Source organism: Acanthochromis polyacanthus, chromosome 1 (genome assembly GCF_021347895.1).
Source record: "Acanthochromis polyacanthus isolate Apoly-LR-REF ecotype Palm Island chromosome 1, KAUST_Apoly_ChrSc, whole genome shotgun sequence".
In the NCBI taxonomy this organism is placed as follows: Eukaryota; Metazoa; Chordata; class Actinopteri; family Pomacentridae; genus Acanthochromis; species Acanthochromis polyacanthus.
The window spans coordinates 29,943,861-29,967,223 of record NC_067113.1 but is presented as its reverse complement, the minus strand read 5'-3'; the positions used below and the strand labels follow the sequence as shown (position 1 = coordinate 29,967,223).

Genomic DNA, 23,363 nt, shown 5'->3' with positions numbered 1-23,363 from the left:
GAACTTAGAATGAGCCTTTGGATGACAACTATAAATGACAGGAAGCATAATCAGTCTATGTGCAGCAAAAATAATAAAACTGTTACCTTATTTGACAGAAATCTACGAATTGTCCTTGGTTAAAAAAATATAGATTTTTTTCTCTTCAATCTCAGTTCTTATCATTTTGGCGCTGGGTAAAACCACTTTGAGTGGGCGCCAAGAATTCATCTACTCAGCACAAACTCTGGAAAACGAAAACTTTTATTGTTTCAAGCAGATAAATGCTTTTTGGCTTCTCCTGTTGTATCATTATCAGGGTGAACTTTGTGTCTTCTTATCACGTGCTGCACAGATGAATAACAGCCTCTTATGCTCGCAGCAGCAGCACCTTGTCATGTTGTACTTCTTGTTTCTTAACATTATTTTTTATCTTTTATTAGACAGGACATTATAGATGAGAAAGGAGAAAAGGCACCTTAACCATTAATCTCACATGACATCCCAGCCATATAGTCTATAACCAAGAGCAGTGTTAAAGATAGCAGAATTGCCAGATTTGAAGCTATTTATCACAATTAAACTTTATAAAAATGTTTGAATGTCTTTGCTCCCAGGCTGGATAAGCTGTCATCTTTGACTTATCAGGTTTTAACCATAATTTCATCATTAGCCATTTCAAATAATAAATCACTCTCATAAATGTTCCCGTTTTGACAACATAAGCTTGTTTACAAGTTATAATGAAGACTGGTATTTATTGCTCTTAATATGTGTCACTGGCATCTCATATTCGAGATAAAGTGTGTGGTGAGAAACCACAGTAAACAGCATGTGTCCACTGCTGTAACACTGTGTGATAAATAGATTTCCTCAGTTTTTTGTCATTGTAGGAATAAAAAACTTCTGTAGTGTTCATATTCAGGTTTAGTTTTACTGTTGGACTAAAGCTAAAAACATGTTCAGCCAAATTTGACAAAATAACAAAGGAAACGTTTAACCGGCTGATGAGTCAGTGTTTTGTTACTCGATCAGATGAATGGATCTTACATAATGCTGTGGATTGAGCTGCCTAGAATACTCACCTGTGCGCAGTTTTGTGGCATCTGGAACATTCCTTTAGGAAATAATTCAATCAAAAGCAAACAACAGAGAAACTTTGATTGGAGGTCATTCTACAAACACTAATGTCTAAGTCCTTAAATCAGATGACATTTATACTGAAACTCTGGAGGTCAGACTGACCCGATGTGGTCAAACTGTAAATAAAATGCAACAGTTACTGAATCGGTCTGCAGAGCAAGCCTGGATCAAACACACATGCTTTGTTACAGATTTCTTTTCATTTGTACTTCCTGAAGCTTTAACTACTGGTAACTTACAGCACTTGTCAATTACTGTTTGATTCGGGACTGGACTCTGAGCTATAAACTGTGAAGGGGGGGAAAAACAATTAAACAGCAACAGCAGACCTTTACCTCAACTAACACCTGCCTTGACAACAACTCTATGTATAGAAAACTGAAACAAGATAAATCTCTGAAAGGCTGCCCATCTTTTCTTAGTCTAGACAAATTTTCTGTGAAATTTCTGGAACTAAAGTCCTGTTTGTAAGATGATCCAAGCAGGTCAAGGAAAGAAGTCCTTAGTTCCTCTTAAACCCTCTGAACCCAAAGCATGTTTTGGATGTTGTTCTCATACGCCTTTTTTTTTCTCCACTGTGGACTCATTTTTCACTGCAATATGAAGTCCTGCCCTTCTATTTAAACTTCTGGCTACATGTAGAGAGAACTCAAATGTTTACAGTGATCTTTGAGACAGTTATAATGCTATAAATCATAGAAAAAGACACAAATTTTGTTGTATTTCTTTGATTATTTACTTCACAAAAATGTAGAAAAAAAATGGAATCAACATGCACAACGTGTCAATGGAAAAACTGTGGCTCTAAGTATTATAGATATTTTACATTTTTAAATTATTGTCATACCTCCTATGCCTCCTATCTGCTCCGTGTACACTGCCTGCAGTTCAGCCAAAAAGTCCCTTAATTTTTCTAATGTTACTGTTGGAGAATTTGGTTAATGCAAATGCTTTATTTTATGCATTTTTTTTAAATGAGACGTGTGCTTTACAGTAAGTTTGATTGAATATCATGACTTTAAGCTTCGATTTTTATAATTTGCCCACTGTACTCATGTCACAAATGCCTGCAGGTGTTGCCAACACTGGAAAAAAAATACATAGATTAAAAGAGAGGGCTCCATTAGACACTAATAGGCTATTTGAGTAAACATTTTGACATGTTTACAACCTCTACAAGCCATTTTTCACACTACTCTGCCTGTTTAGTCTTTAAAGATCTTTCACCATGCTGAATGTATCTTCCAACAATTTGCTGAAAACATGCACCTCTGTATACTATTTTTGAGCCATGCTACATTTATTTTTTTGGTCAAGTATGTATTATTTTAATCTCAGTCTCTCTCTCCTCTTAAAAGTCTCAGAATCACAGAAAAAAAGGGCACAGAATTATGTGGTCTTTACAGGAGCTGGTGCAAATAGTTTATTTTTGATTTTTTTTTTTTTTAAAGAGACAGAATAAATCAATGTTGACAAAATATCACTTTTTTGAAATTATAATCAGTGTTTTTTTCACTGCTGGACCTGTACATCAGATGTGATGTCTTCATGGCTGTTGGAAAGTATGTTTGACTGTTCCTTCTGTCTTTAAAGTTTGTTGTGACAGTATAAAGCTTAATTATGGCATGTCTTTCTTTTAATAAAAGAAAAGAAGGAAGAAGAAACACGCCTTTCAAACACACCATCATGATTTGGGGTTCAGAGGGTTCATAGCTTGAATTGCTTTGAGCAAACTAGCAGAAGACGTCTTTATTCTTTTGCCATGTTTTACTAATTCAGCAGGTATAGAAGAGATAAAAGCATAAATGGAACAAAGCAGTCAGGAGTTTATACAGTATTTTCTCTATTCAGCGGCCAGAACTGTCACTGACTCCAATACTGAAGCTTAACAGACACCTAAAGATTGCATTACGCTACAGTGCCTGTATTTGAGATCTTATCTTGTTCATTTAAAAAGCTCAGCATCATGCTAACATGTGTGATGTATTCATTTTACTATTTTTAGCCAGAGCTCCTTCTCCCTGAAAATTAAAAGTGAAACGCTCCTCTTGTACGTTTGCACAAATATGGACTTTGCTGCTTATCAGATGCAGCAGAATTAGGTCAAAAGACATTTTGAACTCGTGCGCTCGTTCTCATACAAACAGAAACAGTCGCAAACATGCACACGCAACATACAGCAGGTCTCAGCTCACCTTTTCTACCAGAGTTTGGTGGCCCTGGTGGTTTGTCGGTTACTGACCCTGAACAGGGAGGAAAGAAGCACAACATGAACAACGTGAAGGTTAGACTGCAGCACGAGCCAGCGCTTCCAAAGGATCTATGTGTGTTCATGTTAAAAAGCAAAACAATTATGTGAAATCCACCACCGTGCTGCAATTAAGTTGGTTTTTAGTTGCTAGATTTTTACTGAATGGAACTGAATGTTCTCAGGTTAACACAGGAAAAACAAAAGTCCCACTGGTTACCTAACACACTGAGACTGATGAGTACATTCAGTTAGTACTTGATAGTAAACATCAGGCTTGTTCCATTTTCTTTATCCACACTAGTACAAACCTGATTGATCCGCTCCATCTGTGGACACATTTTATTACAAAGCAATTAAGTTTCAGACATGGCTCTGGTTTTTGTGCATGCAGGTGGCCGGGGTCATGCATGGATGCATCGAGGAAGAGAGCAAAATTAGACTTTGCAACCAATTAGAAGAGCGTAAAGGGGGGGAAATTTAGAGTGAATGCAACCAGAAGGAAGTTTACTACCTGACAATCCACTCGTCCCAGCATGAGTTCCCATAAATTCACGGAAGTTTCCTGCAAATGTATGCGAGATGATTGATTTGGGTCATAGTGTACAGGGGCGTCTGTCAGCAATGCTCATTTTAAACGGTGAAGGAAGGTGGGCATGAACCCCTGCAGCAGCTGTAAAGACGGTTTGTTGTGTCCAGATTCTGGTTCCAACGTCATACATACCTTTGCAAGAAACAATGAAGATATTGGATCTTATGCAGGACAGAAAGGAGGCAGGTAGAAGCTGTGATGTGCAATAAACTACATTTTAGGCTTTCATAAAGAGTTCATTTGAACCTGAGAAATTGAAAAGATTCCTTTTTCTGAGTGCTGATGAAGTGTAGAGTCAAGCTGTGCTGCAGAAGCACATTGGATTTCTAGGAATGGTTAATTTCTACAGATTGAGAAGTTTTTAGCAGACTTGAAAGTTTTTCTGAAGGATAAGATATTTCCTTTACTGTCATGTCAAAGACAAATCCTCAATTTTAAGGTGCTGAATGCTGTGATTAATTGTATTTAACCCGATTAACCCTTTAAACCTCAAACAGTTTCTGGACATTTTTTGCTCCTTTTACATTTTCTCTCACTGTATTCTCATGTTTTACTCTAATTTTTATTGCTGTTTTACTGCTTACATATTTAACTTGTTTCCATACTTATCGTCTATCTGTGCTGCGTAAACACGGCTTGCAGTTCAGCCTAGTTTAGCTGAACAGTCCATGACTTTTTGTCACATGACTGTTAGTTGCAGCAGGGAAGATACTTTTTTTTTTTGCTTTTACATAATCTGGTTTGTGGACATGGTTTGTTTTCAGTGAGGTTTTTAAGTAAAGCGTGTAGAATGAAGTGAACCTGATGAAATTTCATGATTATAAGCTTAGATATGGTTGCGTTTTCTGATGAAATGACACACGCGTACTTAAAAAAAAAACCAATGGACAGGTAAAAATGCAACATGTTTTCTCTATTTTTACTGTTTCTGACTGATAAACCATTTATTCTTTTGATTTTTTTTCTCCTTTAGAGACAACATACACTTCAAATCTGCTGAGAGGTTTGGGGTTCAGATGGTTAATCAACAAATTTTTCAAATTTTTTTTTTACCCAAATAAATTGATTTCAGTGGAGTAGCCTTTGCTGAACTAGCTTACATAGCCACGGTAAGTGAAATTGTGTTGTCTGTTCACTTTAACAGATAAGAAACCTTCTCAACAATGATGACGTTTGAGGGGATAAAGAGTGGCTCAATAATATGACAAAATTAGATACAATAGTGCCAGCAAACTTTAAGCACCACCTACATCTGATGCAGAAAAGAAATAGCTTGGAAAATCCAAACTGAATCTCCATGTAATCTCCTATCTCCATGTTAGGAGATACAGGAGAGTCAGTTTGGCACTGGGCGAATTGAATCGCGTTTCCCACCCGGGACAGTTTGGTACGACCGATCATAGCACGGGAGGCGGGAGTTAATGCTGCGTCATCTTCAGCGCCTGGATTACCCATAAAGATGATGCTGGAGGAGGAGGAGGGGGGCCAAAGCGAATCTTTTTGTGGTCTCTTGGCTTTTTGGATGGCGTTAGTCGTTGCCTCTTTTCACTTGACGTTTCCAACGATGAGGAGGCAGTGGATGGCTCGTTACTTTCGGCTTCTTGCTACCCAGATAGCAAACTATGGGTGAATCAATGTTGAATCTATGTTGAGACCTAACGTCGAAATTATTCAGAAAGCGCAAGGTTGATAAAATGTTGAGTCAACGTTTGCTTTTCAACCATAAATCACACTTTACCCAGATAGCAAAAGATGTTAAATCAATGTTGAATTAGGGTTAAGAAGGTTGAATTGTGGTTACGGTTGAAGACTGATGGTTGGATCAACGTTGATTCAACAACATTTTGTCAACATTGAAGTTTGTGTTTAAAAGATACCATTGAATCTACATTGTATTTTGGTTTAATTAAAATGTTTAACAGGTCAATGTTTAATTAATGTTGAATCTATGTTTGCAAACATGTAATCTATGTAAGCAAACGTTGACTCAACATTTTAGCAACCTTGCACTTTCTGTATAATTTCGACGTTAGGTCTCAACATAGATTCAACATTGATTCACCCATAGTTTGCTATCTGGGTATTGTCTGTACAGAGGAAAATCCCGTTCCAAACGTGTGAGTAAATTTAAGCAACTTTTACACATACGCACTGACTTGGTTTGGCTCCGATTTAAAGTTATTCCTAACACCGCTAATCGTTCAGAAGGAGTCTTTTGTTAGCCTTTTCAAAAATAAGTGTTGTACTTGAGAGTACCCCGTGTATTCGCAGATTTTTGTGACAAAAACGGCAGTAATCTTTCACCGCGACGCTTTCTCGGCTGCATGCCATTGTTGTTTGGACTACATGGACTTCAAGGTCGATTTGTTTGTGCGTCACATCCGTGTTACGCTGATTGGTTCTTTCTCGTTCAAGCTGCATTCGTTAGCCCCTCCTTTTTGAAATCGTCTCCTGTCATCACAATTCCAGACTGCCTTTATTTGTATTTATATTAATACATAAAGTCAGTCTGGATTTTCCAGACAAGAAAAGAAAAGTTAACTTGAGCTTGACTCTCAACTTTTATTGCACCTTTGTATGCGTTTTATACAAACTGATGTGTAAGCATTAGTGATACAATGGACTGTAGTTGTTTGTAAATCCGTTTGGCACACACGTGAACCGCGGATAAATTGCAAAGTTTAGCAATCAAAGTAGCTAGAAGAGCACAGGTACATATCTTGGAATTTTAAAGAAATCAATCTGAATCTGAAACTAAATTTTCCTGGGCTCGCTCCACCTCCTCAAAAAGTCTCATGAAATGCAGCCAGGTAGTTTTTGTGTCATCCAAATCATGCAGAAACATATTTCTGTTTCAGCGAGGAATCCAATGCCTAAATCTCAATGCACATGAATAGGGTATCTGCAGTATAAGCAGTAAATGTCCAACACTTTCCTTTCCTTTTCAGTAATCTGAAAAATGGTCCAATCCATGACTCGAAAGCCGTGACACCATCCAAACTTTTTGTGCTTTGTTTGATTGTTTTTTTTAAAGCGCTAAAAAAGCAGCAGGTGCCAGCAGAGACCATACAGGTGATTAGTGGCACAAACTGGACTTTCAGAGTTTAGAAAAAGCTCAGAGAGAGCGGAGGCAGAGAGAAAGATGAATGAAGTGGGAGAGGAAACAGCGGAGACAGAGCGGGAAGCCTCTGGCCGTCTGCTGAGCAGCTTCACAGGGGCATGCGACCACTTTCACCACACTCTCCACACAAAATCTGCACCATATGCTCCAGTGGCTGTGCAGTCCAATTTCTGGCAAAGACCCCTGTGTATTATCTTCTGAGGGAAAATGATGGTGATTATCATAAAGTGTTCCCATCCAGGATGAGTGTGCAGAGCTGCTCCGGCCTGCTGAGAGCATTTAGAGGACGATGGGGGGGAGCTGGAGGCTTCAGAGGCCCCTGCGTGTATGGCCATTAGCCTCCTCGTTGACCTTGCACCTGCTATACGCCACATGACATGTAGTACAGATGTGCAGCACTATGGCACACTGTTAGAGCCTTTCTGTCGTCCTAAGGCTCTGTTTGCTCTTTATCCTCCATCAGCACAGCTAAAAGTTCACTGATCACCTACTCAATGTACCTGAAATGTTGTCTGAAACAGTAAAATGACCCTTTTTCAGTCTTTTCTAAGGAAAATCTAAAGCACATGAATGAAAGCTTTCTACTATTTGGTTTTCGAATTATGAAAAATGAAAACAAGTTGGTCCCAAACCCCAGAAACTTGGCTTTCTGCTACTCTTGGCTGCAAGATCCCAAAAAATGCAGCCACCATTTAAATGCTTAAATGCTTGTTTTGCTGATTCTCCACCCTAATAAAGAATCCATCCAAGCTGATCTGAGTTTTCAGTCATACAACCTGTTCGGCATTACTCTGAATAACTCAGATGTGCTACATGTCATCCACAGGTTTCCAGGCCGTTTCCCCCCCAGTACCTGAACACACCGGGGTCCTGTTGTGCACTGAGGAGCCACTCACTGGTTTGCCGTCGCTGGTGACACACCAGCAGTAACCGGTCAGAGTGTGACACTGGACCTGCGGAGGAAAGACGGTAAAACACACCAAAGATTAGAGCAGGTAAAACACACCAAAGATTAGAGCAGGTAAAACACACCAAAGATTAGAGCAGGTAAAACACACCAAAGATTAGAGCAGGTAAAACACACCAAAGATTAGAGCAGGTAAAACACACCAAAGATTAGAGCAGGTAAAACACACCAAAGATTAGAGCAGGTAAAACACACCAAAGATTAGAGCAGGTAAAACACACCAAAGATTAGAGCAGGTAAAACACACCAAAGATTAGAGCAGGTAAAACACACCAAAGATTAAAGTAGAATGTAGTATAGTTGAGTGTATAAAGTAGAGCTGTAGTGTCCAGGCAACTGGTTGATTGTTTTTTCAATATAAGTTTAGAAATTATTATTGGTCAAACAATTGCTGGTGTTACTTTCTTAAGGAGAAAAGTTCTACTTCAGTTGCCTTCCAGGATTAAACTAGTATTATAGTATTACTGGACGAGGCAAGACAAACAGATTACTGGTGAACACAACTATGAACTCGCCCAACCTCATGAAGACTTATTTAACTTATTAAGAGTTTAAATAGGTTTTAAATATGATTTAACATTAGTTTGATGTTCATTTCTCATCAATGTATACCCGGTATTTTCATCTTGGGTAGGTTCATTTTAGTAGAAGAATTTCACGAGGCAATGTGTAGGAGAGAGACAAACATATGCAAAAGTTTCCATGAGACAAATTGAAGCTCTAGCACCAAACTGTCACGAATAAATGCATTTTTGCAAGTTGGACAGTGTGTTGGAAAAGAAAACATTTAAAAAGAGGATGCAAAATCTTAACTAAAGAGGTAAAAATTAACCACTTCTTGGTTTGCTTTTTCTATTTGCAAGTGCTTTCATCATTTTAAGTATAATTCAGTAATTACAGAACGTTTACACCAAAGTAATTGACACCATGTCTAAAAAAATTGCTGGTGTTGCTGCATTTTGTTAAAACTTATGGACAAAAAGTTGGGTGTTAACTTTGCAAGCAGAGGTTTGTACATCGCAGCTCAGCAAGAATCTACAAGTTATGTTGTATGCTAAACTTAGAATGACAAAAAAGGCTTCCTGATTCTAAAGAACAGCAGCTAACTTGTCTGCGTTAGACTCCTCAATAGTTCTTGTACTGAAACTTGTGCTTAATACAGTTCTATTGTCAGAAATCATATGTATTTAACAGGTTAAAATGATTAAATGTGCTGCAAATAGCTGCTTTTTCTGCTCATTTAGAATTCATTTAAGCTAACAAGGCTAGCAGGTAGAGAACACTCGGTGCACTGTGGCCCCATTTAGTCCATCTATTAATAACGTGCAGATTTATTTTCCCTGCGATCAATCAATCGGTTGAAAAGCAGGCATGATTTCAGTCGAGTGAGATTTTCTTTGGTCCGCTGCAGCCCTAATAAATACAGAACGAGGTGCAGAAATGTCTGTCAGTGAAGAAAAACCAAACTGTGCGATGATGTGAGGATGACGGTTCACATGAGACTAATGGAAAGAGAAAGACGAAACGTGACGGATTTGGAGAAGGAATGGATGATCCGACCTGGGCGAACGTCCCGTCCTCGTTGCATTCTGGGATGAACATGGACTCCTGCGGTCTGCGGGCCTGTTCCAGAGCCTGGTTCCTCTCAACGCGACACTTGGACTGACCTGCATCTGCAACAGATCGACAAAGACGTCTGTTCTCAAACCTGCAGAGCTGCTGTTGTCGCCCTGAAGACACATGTTCTTTGTCAATAACACCCAGTTCACACCCACTTTACTACTGTTGGCCTCTGACGCTGCAGTGCCTTGCTCAAGGGCATGATTTGATAGTCGTGTAGAGGCAACACTGTTATTTATTCACTTTCTCCGCTGAGTTTGGAGCCATTTTTCCAACCGCTGCGTTCCACTGCTTCTATCCTGATAATAAGCAGCTTTTATAAGGAGAGTGCATGATTTTCAAACCTGTTTTTTGCACCGCAGATAGATGAAACTCAGACAAGGCAGAGACTTTCTGTTACACTATTCAAAAATACTAAAACAACACATTCCTCGACACTGACCATTACCAGTGCCAGATGTAGGCTGTGCACTCTACATTGTTCGTGCTGAGGACTGCGTCATGCTCTCTGCGTTGATATTTTGAAATGTCAGTGGAAAACGAGCTTGTGTTTCTGCAGCTCTGATGAGCCAGAGCTGCTCTCGAGGGGCAGAGATGGAAGTGGCTTTAAAGGTCAGAGTACGAAGTGGGCTTCACACCAGCTGGTCACCGCTTCAAACTCCCGTCAGCGACTACTGTTTTTACTGCAGCTCCTGCGGAGGCCGGCTTCATGTTCGACTGTTCCTGTGTACATATTCACACCGGGGAGCTGACCAGAGCGACCAGTCCTCCACTCTCTGGCAAATGTTCTCCTCTGGATGAATAAAAGTTTAACAAAGCCGGCTGTGGACCTGAGAGGACACAGACATGTTGTCTCTTCCACAGTAGAAGACCGACAGGGCCAGAACAGGGTGGAGATGTCACAGAGTGGGACAGACGGGTTACATGAATCTATAAACACGGACTTTGACTATTTGGTCTCACTGTAGAGAAAAGGCACGTGGAACATTGGCATGCTTGTTTTTATGGAGAGAAAGCAAAATCAACACAAACAACTCATTTAAATAAATCATTCACATATATATACACAAATATACACAGTATAGAGGAGGGATGAGCTGCGATAGAGGCCAAGTGGAGTTAAATCTAAGCTATGTCAGGACAAGATGGGATTATTTTCATGGGAAAACCTTCTAAGTAGATTACACTCTGTATGCCACAAGCCATAACTTAGCAAGATAAAGTTTTGCTTGGGAGAAATTGCAAAAAATATCCTGTAATGGTAAACACTCATTATAGTGGCCCTATAAGGCTGTGCTATGAGCTAAATGCTAACATTAGCAAGGTCACAATGGCAGTGCTAACATGCTGTAGTTTGTCGGTATGTTATTTGAGCAACTTAGTTTTATCTGTTAGGTAATTATTGTAGTTCACTTCTACAATATGAGAACATTGTCTGGTTGGCACTATGCATCCCAGAAGACCTTGTCATGGTGGCCCTGTACTAGCTAAACTCCCATAATGCTCTCTGCTTGCTAACATACAAGTGCCAGTAGTTTCAGTGACAACGTTGTTTGAAAACCTATTTTTCCCCTTTGTTAACACGTTTATATGGTGGAAGACATGAGCAAAATAAGAAGTAAACATCATGTCTGAGCATTTCCACCTTAAAACTATAGTGTACTGATGACAGTCTCTAAAACACAGATTCAGACTTTAGGGTTTTATATGTAACAAACCCAAACAAGAAGTCCTGTCAGTCTGCGTTATTCATCTTTGGCTTCTGGTTCGAGCATGTCAAGCTGAATTACTCCAGTAAAACGACTTGTCATTGTGCACCATAGAGTAGTTTTAATGTGGCCGTGGTCCCATAACATTTTTTATGCGTATTTTGAAATATTGTATTAGAAAATGTTAATGGAGAGGACTAAATGCAAAGTTTTTCATTTTCTTGAGATGTTTTTTGTCTCTATTTTCGAAAAGAATTCATGTGTTAAAGGCAATTGGAAAAACCTTTTTTCAAAATTGGTTCTGATGTGGTGAAAATTTAACCCACATGATTGATCAGCTGTTTCTACTTATGTTGTTTTCGACTTCGAACAACATTAACAGCAATCTTGCTGATTTAAAACAATTCCTCTGTATTTTTTTTTCGTAGTTGGACAAAGGTTTGCTTAGCTCTTCTTTATCTTTGGGTTTTTCTGGCAATTAGCTGGTTTTGTCTCTGGCTTCTTCTACTCTGTTTGTCACAGCTAACATAGTCTATAGCGCCACATTGTGGCGACACTAAACAGCCTAGTTTATTTGCAGTTAATGGAAACAAGCCTTAATGTAAACTGCTGAGGTGTAATCAGATCTTAAACATCTTGTTTTGTTAGGTTACTTTGATAGAGCCAATTACAGTCCTTTTACTAGAAGGTGCTTCAATGTGCTACCGAAAGGCAATTTATTATTAATCTTTAATAATGAGCACATTGATGATGTATTCACAGGACGTCTGTTTACTCACAGCCGTCACTTTGTACTTTTTGTTGTTTGTGGTTGTTTTTGTACCTGTTGTTATGCCTTGTTGTGTTTAATCTGAATCCCACGCACACTTGGCCGAGCCTGCGCCAGCTTTTATCACGGTAAACCCGGGCCGGTTCATGAACGAAAGCAGTGGTTTCATTACAGCCAAACAGGCCTTCTGCATCTGCAAAGACTGCGTGAGCTTTGCCCGGCTTTCCTTCCCCTGGCACCACACTTCATATTGTGAAACAAAACCACACGTTGCCATACAGAGGGAACGAAATTGGCTCCAAAAATGGATTGGGTTGGAGTGCTGTTTTCCTAATAGACGGGGGGGTGTTGAGAAAAAAAACAGGGGTAAAATGCCAAGTTCCAACCTTGACTCCAGACCTATCAATCTCTGCTGTTGTTGAGTGGCTGGCATCCAGAAACTGAGGAAGTGTGTGATCCTGGTCTGTAAAAACTTACACGCCTACAGACAGGCGGAAAATGAAAGACATCTTCTCGTTCGGTTCCACTTTTTCCTCCAAGACTTTCTGCTGGTGTTGCGGCTCCGAGCTGCAACAACTTAAACACCCTCAGTTTCAAATGAATGGATTTTATTGCTCTCTAAGTTTACGATCCATCGAGGTCCAAGGGAGGTTGAGGTTATGATTAGGTTTGAGGCTTGTTTTTGCATTTTAAAGGACCAGTTTGTTTAATCGTCCTCTGTTCATAGGACTGAATTTGTCTAAGGTTTACTGTTCTTACCTTTGAGCTCCAGGTCTCTGCCCTCAGATGTGGAAGTTGGTGCTGGAGCCACCGGCTGCGGATCTGTTTTCACCCAGTTTCTACCTGGAAAACAAAAGTACAACACGTCACACTACTCTCTGTGTAGTTTACAGCATGAACTCCATTCATTTGTAGCTTTACAGTGTTGTTACTGATGTTTTTGTGATGTCAGATATCAGAAATCACAACTTTGAGTTTTGTTAAGGGAAGCTTCGAGCCGTTGTCATCTACATGCAGAAGGAATGCAGTCATCCTTCAGGGTTCCATGTGTTTTCAAGGCTAATTTTCTATGCATCTTTCCTCCAGCCCACATGTAAGGCCAGAAATATTCACCATATCATTCATACCATGTAGCCTTTTCTGCCAGAATAGATTTTCAGGTATTTAATATGCAGAATTAACAGACACACTTCTAGCAGGCCATGTTTTGTGACTGATGCATAATTTATAGTGTAATATTTACTGATCTGATGTTATAAAATTACAGAAAGAGATAACTCATTGCTTTTTGCAAAAATAACGTGTCACTTATGTCCTGATACAGAAAATATCGAGCGACAATGACTTGATTTAGCGCTTTCTGATGAATTTTTATCCACCGATTTTTGCCTGTTCTGTATCACTTTATTCTGTGTATGACTTTACATACAGGAGAACACACAAGTCTGGCACAGTAAGTTAACAATATAGCAGCTTTTCAAAATAAAAGCTCCTTGCTTCTGTCATATTGAGGAGGATGTGTCCCCTGCCTCCCCCCTAGAGTCTATGGCCTTACCTACTAAATTCATGCACATTTAAGGACTTGGAGTACGAAAAGAACGAGGAGGCAGCCAAATATGAGATTAGATGTACTTATTCAGTGACTCCAACAGTCCAGCATGATTTATAACAACGATCAGTACTATTAAATTGCAATGTCGAATTTCTGTTTTGATCAACATAGCCGGTATACCGAGAAAGGTAATTAATTTTCTCCTGACTACAAATCTGTTTGTCAGACGTAAGAAAACGTGCTTGATACAGACAGCAGCAGAAATCACATGATTATTTTTATATTTAAATGTAAAAGAAATGCTCCAGTTTACGTCTTGGTGATATATTCCTTTCATTTGTTTTGTATCGGCTTTTTTCACCCTATAACTGCTTGAATTAGTTGTCAGAAAACTGCTAAATGTATTTGTAATAACTAGAAAGGAGCATTTAAAGCAAATATCTTTCTGTCATGGCAGCAGCTGTAGCAAGTTTTCTGTGTCGAAACAGTATTTACCGAATTTGCACCCTTGTGCTGGAAAAGATATCTTTTTGGAAGCAAATTATCCCAACATGTTGTGGAAAATGAAAAAACTGCATTATCGGATTTATCTCTCAAAATATTGCTATCATGTAACAACGAAAACAAAACTTTGATAAAGCTTTCAAAGAAACTGAAGTCTAAGATTTTTAGTGTCAGCTGTGGAAATAAGACATGCAATCTGTGAACTTCATGAAATGTTCATGTGGACACATCTTAAAAGTAGGAAATGAATCTCAGATCTGGTTTCCCAGTGCAGCCTAACAACTCATGGCAGAATAGGTTTATGTAGTTGCAGACAGACTTTCTCACCTCGACAGCGGCCTCGGTGAGCCAGCGTCAGTGTCTTATCTTTGCATCGCGCCCTCTGCAGTTCACAGCCGGTCTCATAGCTCCGCCCGTCTGAACCGCACACCGGCTTCCCCTGCGTCCTCGAGCAGATGACTCCACAGTGACTGTCTCTGTCTCCAATCAGCCACTGCAAAGACAAATTCAGCATCCTGTTAACTTAATACACAACGGTGCAAAACACATTTAACTCCCTCCGAGTTTTGCGTAATAAGAGAGACACTTTTGAAGATTGAGTTTCAGACTTTTATTTTCTTATTTCTTGAAAATTTTTGGTTTATTCTTTCTTTTTTGGCTCCTTTTCTTTCTTTCTAGTTCCATCGTGTTTGAACAAAGGCTGCATTGAGCTGAATCTGAGATTATGCCAAACTAACATACAAATTGGACTCATGGGTCACTTGCCCATTTTGCTGAAAACATTTCTGTGTTCCTCAAACACTTGCTGCCTCACTTTGTTTAGTAACGAGGGTGTGAGCTGCTCCGCTTTGCACCGAACCTCAATCTGGAGGCTAATTTATGTAATTGATCTTTGGCTGAAGATGGATTGAACCTTGATTAAGTTTCAAAGTAGCCAAACCACACTCTGAGGACGGGAATCTTTCCTCCCTCCCTCCTAAAGTCTTTACTCATGATCTATTAGCGAGGCGACTCTGCTCCGCCGCTGGACGTCAGCCCTCTTTCTCTAAAAGCAGTAATGGTTCTTGGCTCGGCTGCTACCTCGAATATATTTAAGCTCTAAAGGATTTCAGGAGAGGACGAGCCCTGCCAGACAGATAGAGTTGTGGGTTAGCGAGGAGGAGAGAGTAGGTGTGCACTGAGCTGCACCAGAATCCTCTGCGGTGTGAAGCGGCCCAGCGATGTACCTGAGCCAGATATTGTTGAAAAGGTTTCAACTATTCGAAACAACAAAAGGAGAGCTTCAATATATCTCATCTTTGGAGGTGGAAGGAGCATTTACATCCTGCACTTGAGTAAAAGAAGGAATGTTCAAGTAGGATCCATACATCTGAAATTATATTTAAGTAACAGCACAGAAGTATTAGTGTCAAAATATGCTTCAGATACTAAAAGTAAGAGTACTTTTTGTGCAAAATGGCATATTTCAGAATAATGTATGCACTAATATGTCTGTCGGTTTAAGGTTAAATTCACTGAAAGTGGTTTAACTACTTTACATTTACTGTGAGAGATGGTGCAAACATAACCGTAATCTGCCCTTTTACAGTTTCTATTTCCATCTATTTCCATTGTGGTGCAGCATCCAACTAGCCTAGCCGGGCTAGACCCATGCTCTGAAGACGCAAGGATCTAGGCACGCTCATAAGGGAGGGAGGTGGGCTAAAAGGTTGTCTATCAAATCACTCTGCAGCAATTGGGTAGGTATACAACCAATCAGCGCAACGAATAGGCTCCTAGAGCGCCGGAAATCAGATGATGCGGGAGTTCGGTGAAGCCTTATTTATACAGTCAATGGGTGAAGCTCAAGTATATTACAGCCATGTTAACAGAAAGATTATTCAGAGTTGGTGCTAATGGAGCTCAACGACTGTTGTGGTTTTTGTTGTCAACCCTGGCAGAGAATTAAATTCGTTGCTGTGTGTTGTCTAGCGCGGCTAGGCTAGTTGTTTCCGGTTGTTTCTGTCAGAATCGTCGCGCCTCTGTCATCACTTAGTTACGCCCGCCTTCTGACTCTACACTTCATGGTGATTGGTCCGGCCAGTTTTAGGAGCATCCAACCTCGAGCCTTATGGAGGGTAACTAGACCCACTTTGGTAGAGAATTTAATTCGTTGCCGTGGGTTGTCTAGCGCGGCTAGGCTAGCATCCAACAGCTTCAATGTTATTTCCGAGCACATCAAAGCAAGCAAAAATCATATTTACTGAACGTAACTGTAGTTCTACGGGAAATAAAACAATGTAGGATTGGTTGTTTTAGCCTACACTACCGTTCAAAAGTTTGGGGACATCGAGACAGTTTCATGTTTTCCATGAAAACTCCCACTTTAGTTCATGTGCTAGCATAACTGCTCAAGGGTTTTCTCATCATCAATGAGCCTTTCAGCACCATTAGCTAACACAATGTAGCATTAGAACACAGGAGTGATGGTTGCTGGAAATGTTCCTCTGTACCCCATGGAGATATTCCATTCCATTAAAAATCAACCGTTTCCAGCTAATGCGGAGTCATTAACAATAGCTAGACTGGATTTCTGATTAATTTAATGCCATCTTCATTGAAAAAAACTGCTTCTCCTTCAAAAATAAGGACATTTCTAAGTGACCCGGTCTAAGTGAAACGGTCGTGTATATGGTGGATTTTATGTTGAAGCTGAAGATAAGATTGAGAGGACCCAAAATGGCACTTGGTTTCTCTCTGAGTTTAACCAATCGGCCTTCACCTTTGTCATGTTTAACCAGCCAGTGTCGAGGCCCACGCAGCAGTTTAATCAGGGCTGCTGAAAAGCACGTACCCTGTACTTTTTTTCACCCCCAAAAGCAACCCTGAAAGTGGTCCTGCTGATGGTCAGAACATGTTTAAAGGTTTCTGCAAGTTCCTGCCATGGAAAGGTTTATCTCGACACCATAATTTATTTGTTCATTATATTTTTTAGTAACTTAAGTTATCACATAAATGTAATAGAGTATAACGTGCCATATATGTCTCTGAATAGTTGGGCAAAAATGTGCAGAAAATGGAAATACTGTGGTTAAGGCCCTCAAAATTGTACTTAATTACAATGCTTCTTTCCAACTCTTGCGAGCGATGATGAAGCTTGAAATACCTGCTTCATTGTAGACCAAAAACAGTGAGATCAAGTAGTTCTCAAATAGGAAAATGCAGCACGTGAAAACTTTTGTCGAATGCAGGAGGAGGAAGAAGAAACAAAGGGCACACTTTCCATCTTTCACTGTCCAACTCCTATCAGCCAATCTGCTTTCACAATGATCCACAGCAGAAATCCATTGACTTCTCATGCATCCCCCTCCTCAAATCAATGCCCAATGTCAACACAACAAAACAATCCAAAAAAAACAGTGTTTTGAAAAACATCAAACTTGTTGCTGGGACACAGATTTCCTCTGAACTTATAAAGAGTAATCAGACGGACGTGAGTAAAGTGTAGATGGTAACGATGCCAAACGCTGATGTCATGAATGAGCTGGTGCCCAACTGGATCGTATATACAAATGAATCACCAGTTTTCATCAAGCTTGTTCTGAGCAAAATAACTGACTGACAGCCTTTTTTTCTTCTCTCTGGCTTCACACCGGTGTTGTTATCAAGGAGCGAGTCTTTGCTCTTCCACTCTGTCCTCTTCTTCCAAGAAAGTCACACTTGATCTGACTCTAGTTTCCTGGAGGTTTTGGCCTTGATCTGTCAGTAGGTACTTAAACTAATCACCAAGAATCTGCTCTTTATTGTGAGAGTTCAGTTTGGTATGAAGACTATCTGGAAGTCCTTCTATCGTTAAGTTTTAAGATGACAGCCAGTAAGCATGTTGGAGATGGGGTGTATTCACCTTGTTAACATGTTCATATGATGTTTTTTATATGCTAGGTGGACAGTCTTTAGTAAAATCAGCGTGACTGAGCATTTCCAACTGGGACTTGTGGAACTTTCTTCACCGTATGTATGTCTTTATTACACCAATATAACAACTTGTAATGGTGTAACATACAGTAGTTTTACAGTGTTTGAATACTATGTATGTATCTTTGATAGACAGATGCGGAGTTTTAGGGGTTTAATCAACAACCAAAGACTTTATCAAGTATTTTCTGCAATGAAACTCTGTATACCACATACTATAAATCAGCAAGATGAAGTTTTGCTTCAGAAAGTCACTTTATTGGCTCTGTAAAGCTGTACTTGGATACAATATAGCTTTGAGCTAAATGCTAACATTAGCAAGCTCATGATAATGCTGACATGGGCTGTGTCCGAAATGGCATACTAACGTACTACATACTACATACTCAATGAGTATAACTGTATACTATGTACTATAAGTATGATTAGAATGCCGACCGTTCACACTGTAGTATACTACTACGTTTCCCACAATGCATTTCAAACCTCCGACGACAAAAACCGGAAGTACGGCTATCAAATATCTCGGCTGAATGCCGGCTTCAGGTCGATTTTACGCTAACAAACAGTCGCATAATTAATGTGGCAATTTCAAGCCGGCACTCCTCATGCAGTTATTAGCCAGATTATGGGAATCGTTTCAATTGTAGCTGCAGGCTAATGGAGGTAGCTGCTACTTGTTCTGTATGCAAAGCGAGCTGCTGCAACTAGCTGCTAGCATTCAGTAGCACGTTGTGAGGCGTCTGACAAATTTAAAACGTTGGTCAGAAAACGTCTATTTCTCAAATCTGTGGGGTGATTAGGATGACTACTTAACCACATAAAATAAAATAAAAATCGCCGCGGTCCGGCCACATATCCCGCGGAGGCTTCAATTTCAGTGGATAGCTCGCAAAGCATTATGGGGTGGTTGAGTATGACTAGTGTGGTCACCGTGCATACTTAAAAATTTTCCGGAAATAGTACACATCCGGGTATTTCTCACGTACTCAATTTTTTCATCCTATCTAATGTGAACACAGTACATACTTATTTTGACGTCACACTTAGTATGAGTAGTACGTTAGTATGCCATTTCGGACACAGCCATGGTGATGTTTTGCCGATATTCCAACAAATAAGTTTAGTGTGTTAGTTAATTATTGTACCACACTTCAAGTCACCTACAGTATGAGAACTGTAGTTGGTCAGTTGGCATTAAGAACCACAGGAGACTTTCTCATGGTGGCCTTTTACGAGCTCACTCAATGCTCTCTGCTAGCAAAACACAGAACTAGAGGTGGTTTGAGTGATCACCTCCTGGAGTTGGAACAGTCTTAAACCATCTGGTGGCACTACCAGGTATTTTAGCTAAGCTACAATACATTTTCTGACATGTAAGGCTTTTCTGCCTTAGCAGTTAATATACTTTTAATTAGTAAATTTACTACCAGCAATTGATTAATAATTACCATCTCTACTTGGAGCTACGGTTCATGTTAAGGAAAGTGAAACACAAAAAAGTTCAACAAAAAACTGGAAGATAAAACATTAAACAAAGAAATTAAGTCTTTTACTTCATTTGAACATATTCAGATCCAGTACTTCTACCGTGGATTAACTCGTAAATAATACAGATTAGCACCAATTTAAGATGTAATTAACTCCAGAGATGAATCATCAGCAGTATTATGATAATAAAACAGCATCACTGACGTCAACGTGGTGTTTATACAACATATATGCAATTAAAAAAAACTCAATGATTAGTAATCAAGCAGACCAACAACCAGTATTTGGAACAATTGCTGTAATTTTGATGTCAGACTTTAGAATAATTGAACCTCCAACACAAAACTGTGCTGAAATGTCTTTTTCTTGTTTGTTTTCCATGTGTTTAGAACTTTTCAGCATTTATCCCTCAGTGTTGATTAGCTGTTAGCGTGCTATGACTGGAGACCAGAGCCAAAGTAGCACATTTTAAAATTTATTTTAGGTTTTTCTGGAAGTGCTTACAAAAAATACAAATGATCGGAAAAATGCTGAATGTCAGTTCCAAAAATCGTGCCAGGCCAACAGCCAATTGATCCCAACTTTGCAGGTCATAAACCACAGTATTGAAAAAGATTCAAATTGTGACCTGATAGATAAAAAAAGTAAAGGAATAACAAAGACATTACAATTAATCCTGCGGGGATCATGAACGTCAGTACGGAGTTTCACGCTAATCTATCAAATCCTTGTCGAGCCCAGAAAACACCAGCCGACACACGTAACCGTCGCTTTAGAACCACTGCTAGAAAGTGAAGACTCACTCAGACACAGTGGCAGCATAATATTACTACTTGAATTTTATTTTCTTTGTCACATCCTGGCAAATATTTCTGTCTCTCCGCTGACCTGGAAGCAGCACGGGAGTTTAAACTTGTTATAGCGAGCCGTACAAGGCCAAAACGTGGTGAGGAAAATGAGGCGCGGGTCAGAAAAATGATCTATTTACAGTCCTCTGTGGTTTCTGACTTTACAGATACCAAAACTGCTTCTGCCAGCGCTGACAGTTATGACAGTCATGAACATTAATTTCTAAATCCCAACAATTTTAATCCAAACTTTAAAAAAAAGAAGTGCAAAAGTCTTCCAGCGGGTGAGTTAATGTTACACGTGTCCCATGCAGATGAACTGGTTTCAAGACTCCCTGGATCGTTTTTCTTCACATTAGCGAGGAGAATTGCCTCTTTCTGGCTCGTTCTACTGAAACACATGAAAACTCATTTGGAAAAAATGTAAGATCTCTTCATCCCGCAGTGGGATATTTGAACTGCAACTGAAAAATATGATTTTTTACGGCTAAATATAACAGTAGGTTGTTGGAAGTTAGTTTGCAGTGATAAAATTATCACGGTAATTGTAATTTAATGGCTGTCGGTGCAAGAAGATACTCCATTATCTGCAAAAAATCGAGATTAGACTCTTCCAGGAATATAATAAAAAAGATAGTGGAGGTTCAGTATCTGCCAGATAAAATCAGGAGGTGTCAGGATGTTTTAAAGTTTAACAGAATGTCCTGAAACTGGAGGATCACAGATTTAATCCTCCAGCTTCTGAACACAAAAACACACTTTTGGCTGCTCTAAATCCTCCAGTTAAACGTCTATATTTCCCTTAAACCGACACTAAAACAACTCAAATAACAAAGTGAACGGAAATTCGAACAAAAGAACAAATCCTGCTTGCTTTTGCTATAACAATATGTCCGGAACAAGCCAGATGGTGTAATGTGATTTCAGCCTTGGCACCAATGCGCTCTTGTCAGGTAAAAACTAAATCATCATGCGTCTTTTTTATGAGAGAGTGCAGACAGGAAGGAGAACGGCACGTCATTTTTAAGTTGCACGTCTTCTTTTTGACATCGGAGATAATTTAGAGGTTGGAAAAAGGCACGTATCTGCAATATATCTGATTTCCTTTTTCCATTATAGTAAAGCTATATTCTCATTTATTTCAGTCTACAGGTAGTGGAGCTTTTTAGGCTTTAGTTTGAGACAGAAGAGGTTAAAAAGAGCTGACAGGCCTGAGCCAAAGTGCTGTGGATGGAAAGCAGTTAGTCCATGTGATGAACTGTTAAATTGGTTAATCACAAACCAAAGCGAGCGGCTCTGAAGCAGTGATTCATATCTATCCGGCGGCTCCTCCAGGTTGAGAGCCACAGAGTCTGGCCTCTGCCCACAGACTGACCCGTCCTCCCTGACTCACCACCCTAATGGATGCAGCTCCTCTACCTCCACTGTCACAATAAAGCTCCAAATTGCTGCTTTTTAAAAAGGCATAAGTGGAAATAAACACTTCACATTTCTTAGTCAGACCGTCCCACCCACAGACTGGACTCCCCTAAAGGTGAAACCAGACACTCCAGCAGATCGACACAAGTTTCCCAATTTATGGTTGGGACTTTGAATTAAAGGTTAATTTTTTTTAATAAAGTGCTCTTGAAGGGGAGGAAAATGTGACTCAAACAGTGACTGGAATATTTTTGACTCACTTTCTGTGTAACTGTCAAGTGGATTTGAGATGACCTTTTGAAACGCTACCAAGAATTTTAAATAAAAAAAAGTAACTTAGGCTTGTTTCCATTAACTGTAGTGTCATCTGAAGGTGGCGCTACAGACTACATGGCTGTAATAAACAGAGTAGAAAACGTCTGAACCAAAATCAGTTGCTAAACACTAAAATACCTTGAAAAAAAGAGAAGAAACAAGCAAAAAATTTGGCTGTCTGCGATAGACAAATAGAGAGAAGCCTTCAGGAATTGTTTTAGCGCAATTCTTAAACGACATTTGGTTCGAAATTAATACCGAGTCACTGCTTGTCACGGATGTAATCTTTAGGATAGTGCTGCGCAGTAAATTTAATATTAATCACTTGACTTCCCGCAGTTAAATGAACTCGATCAACTGCAATATTGATTAAAAATGCTCCATCCACAGACAATATCCCATATAGATAAAATCACTTGGTTTCAACTCGTGTAAATTTGACCTTAAAACACTTCATTTCACTCTTTCCAAAGCTGTGTCTGAGTTACAGAGCTACAATAGCCAAGTGGAGACTAGAAGCTTCTCTGTGCACAGCTGCCGACCTAGCATCCGACCTTAGCCTGCATGTGAGGCGTTTAGGGAGCATCGGTAAAACGTGGTGTCTATCAATAAGCAAAGGTTCAGCAGGTGAGATGCTGTGGGTGGAATATTGGTTAGATTTTGCCTTGATGAGGCACTTTTATTTTGATGCAAAGATTTGTATATGAGCAGGAAAGTAGCACAAAATGAAAGGGAAAGCGCAATGAAACGAAAATGTCCCTGAAATCAATGAGTAATCAAGATTTCGATGCTCATCAAAACAATCCAAGTCATCATTATGGCCAAAATCTTTCTACTCAATTGTAGGTGGAGCTGTGTGATGTATTGTGTGTCATTTTGAACAAATACTTGAGTTGCATAATCTTTTGCTTGTGCATAAATAATTAAACAATTAGCTTAAAAATACAAATCAAACCCCAGAGAAACAACAGTGCACCAATTTCTCTCAAATCTAGTAACTCTGTTCTGTGTAGCAGCCTGCTCTACTCCACCATAAATTCACATCAGTTCCTCTACGTCAATCAAAATAAATGTGAATCACATTTAAACACCGTCAAAATAAAGTCCCTTCACACCACGTAAACCCAGATTA

At 39.5% G+C, this 23,363-nt stretch overlaps 1 protein-coding gene across 7 annotated transcripts in view; it reads right to left on the bottom strand.

Annotated features, from left to right (window-relative positions):
• The window catches only part of smoc1 (SPARC related modular calcium binding 1), an 82,290-nt gene that overhangs the window by 38,293 nt on the left and 20,634 nt on the right, over positions 1–23,363 (bottom strand). For 5 of the 7 annotated variants that reach the window (XM_022217612.2, XM_022217614.2, XM_022217611.2 and 2 more), the window contains exons 2-7: positions 14,532–14,697; positions 12,908–12,991; positions 9,611–9,723; positions 7,937–8,036; positions 3,885–3,935; positions 3,318–3,365 (exon numbers count right to left, since the gene is read on the bottom strand). In XM_022217612.2, coding sequence (XP_022073304.1) covers positions 3,318–3,365; positions 3,885–3,935; positions 7,937–8,036; positions 9,611–9,723; positions 12,908–12,991; positions 14,532–14,697 — 562 coding nt within the window. The remainder of the gene's footprint in view (positions 1–3,317; positions 3,366–3,884; positions 3,936–7,936; positions 8,037–9,610; positions 9,724–12,907; positions 12,992–14,531; positions 14,698–23,363) is intronic. The other 2 variants (XM_022217616.2, XM_022217617.2) reach the window with 1 other exon arrangement.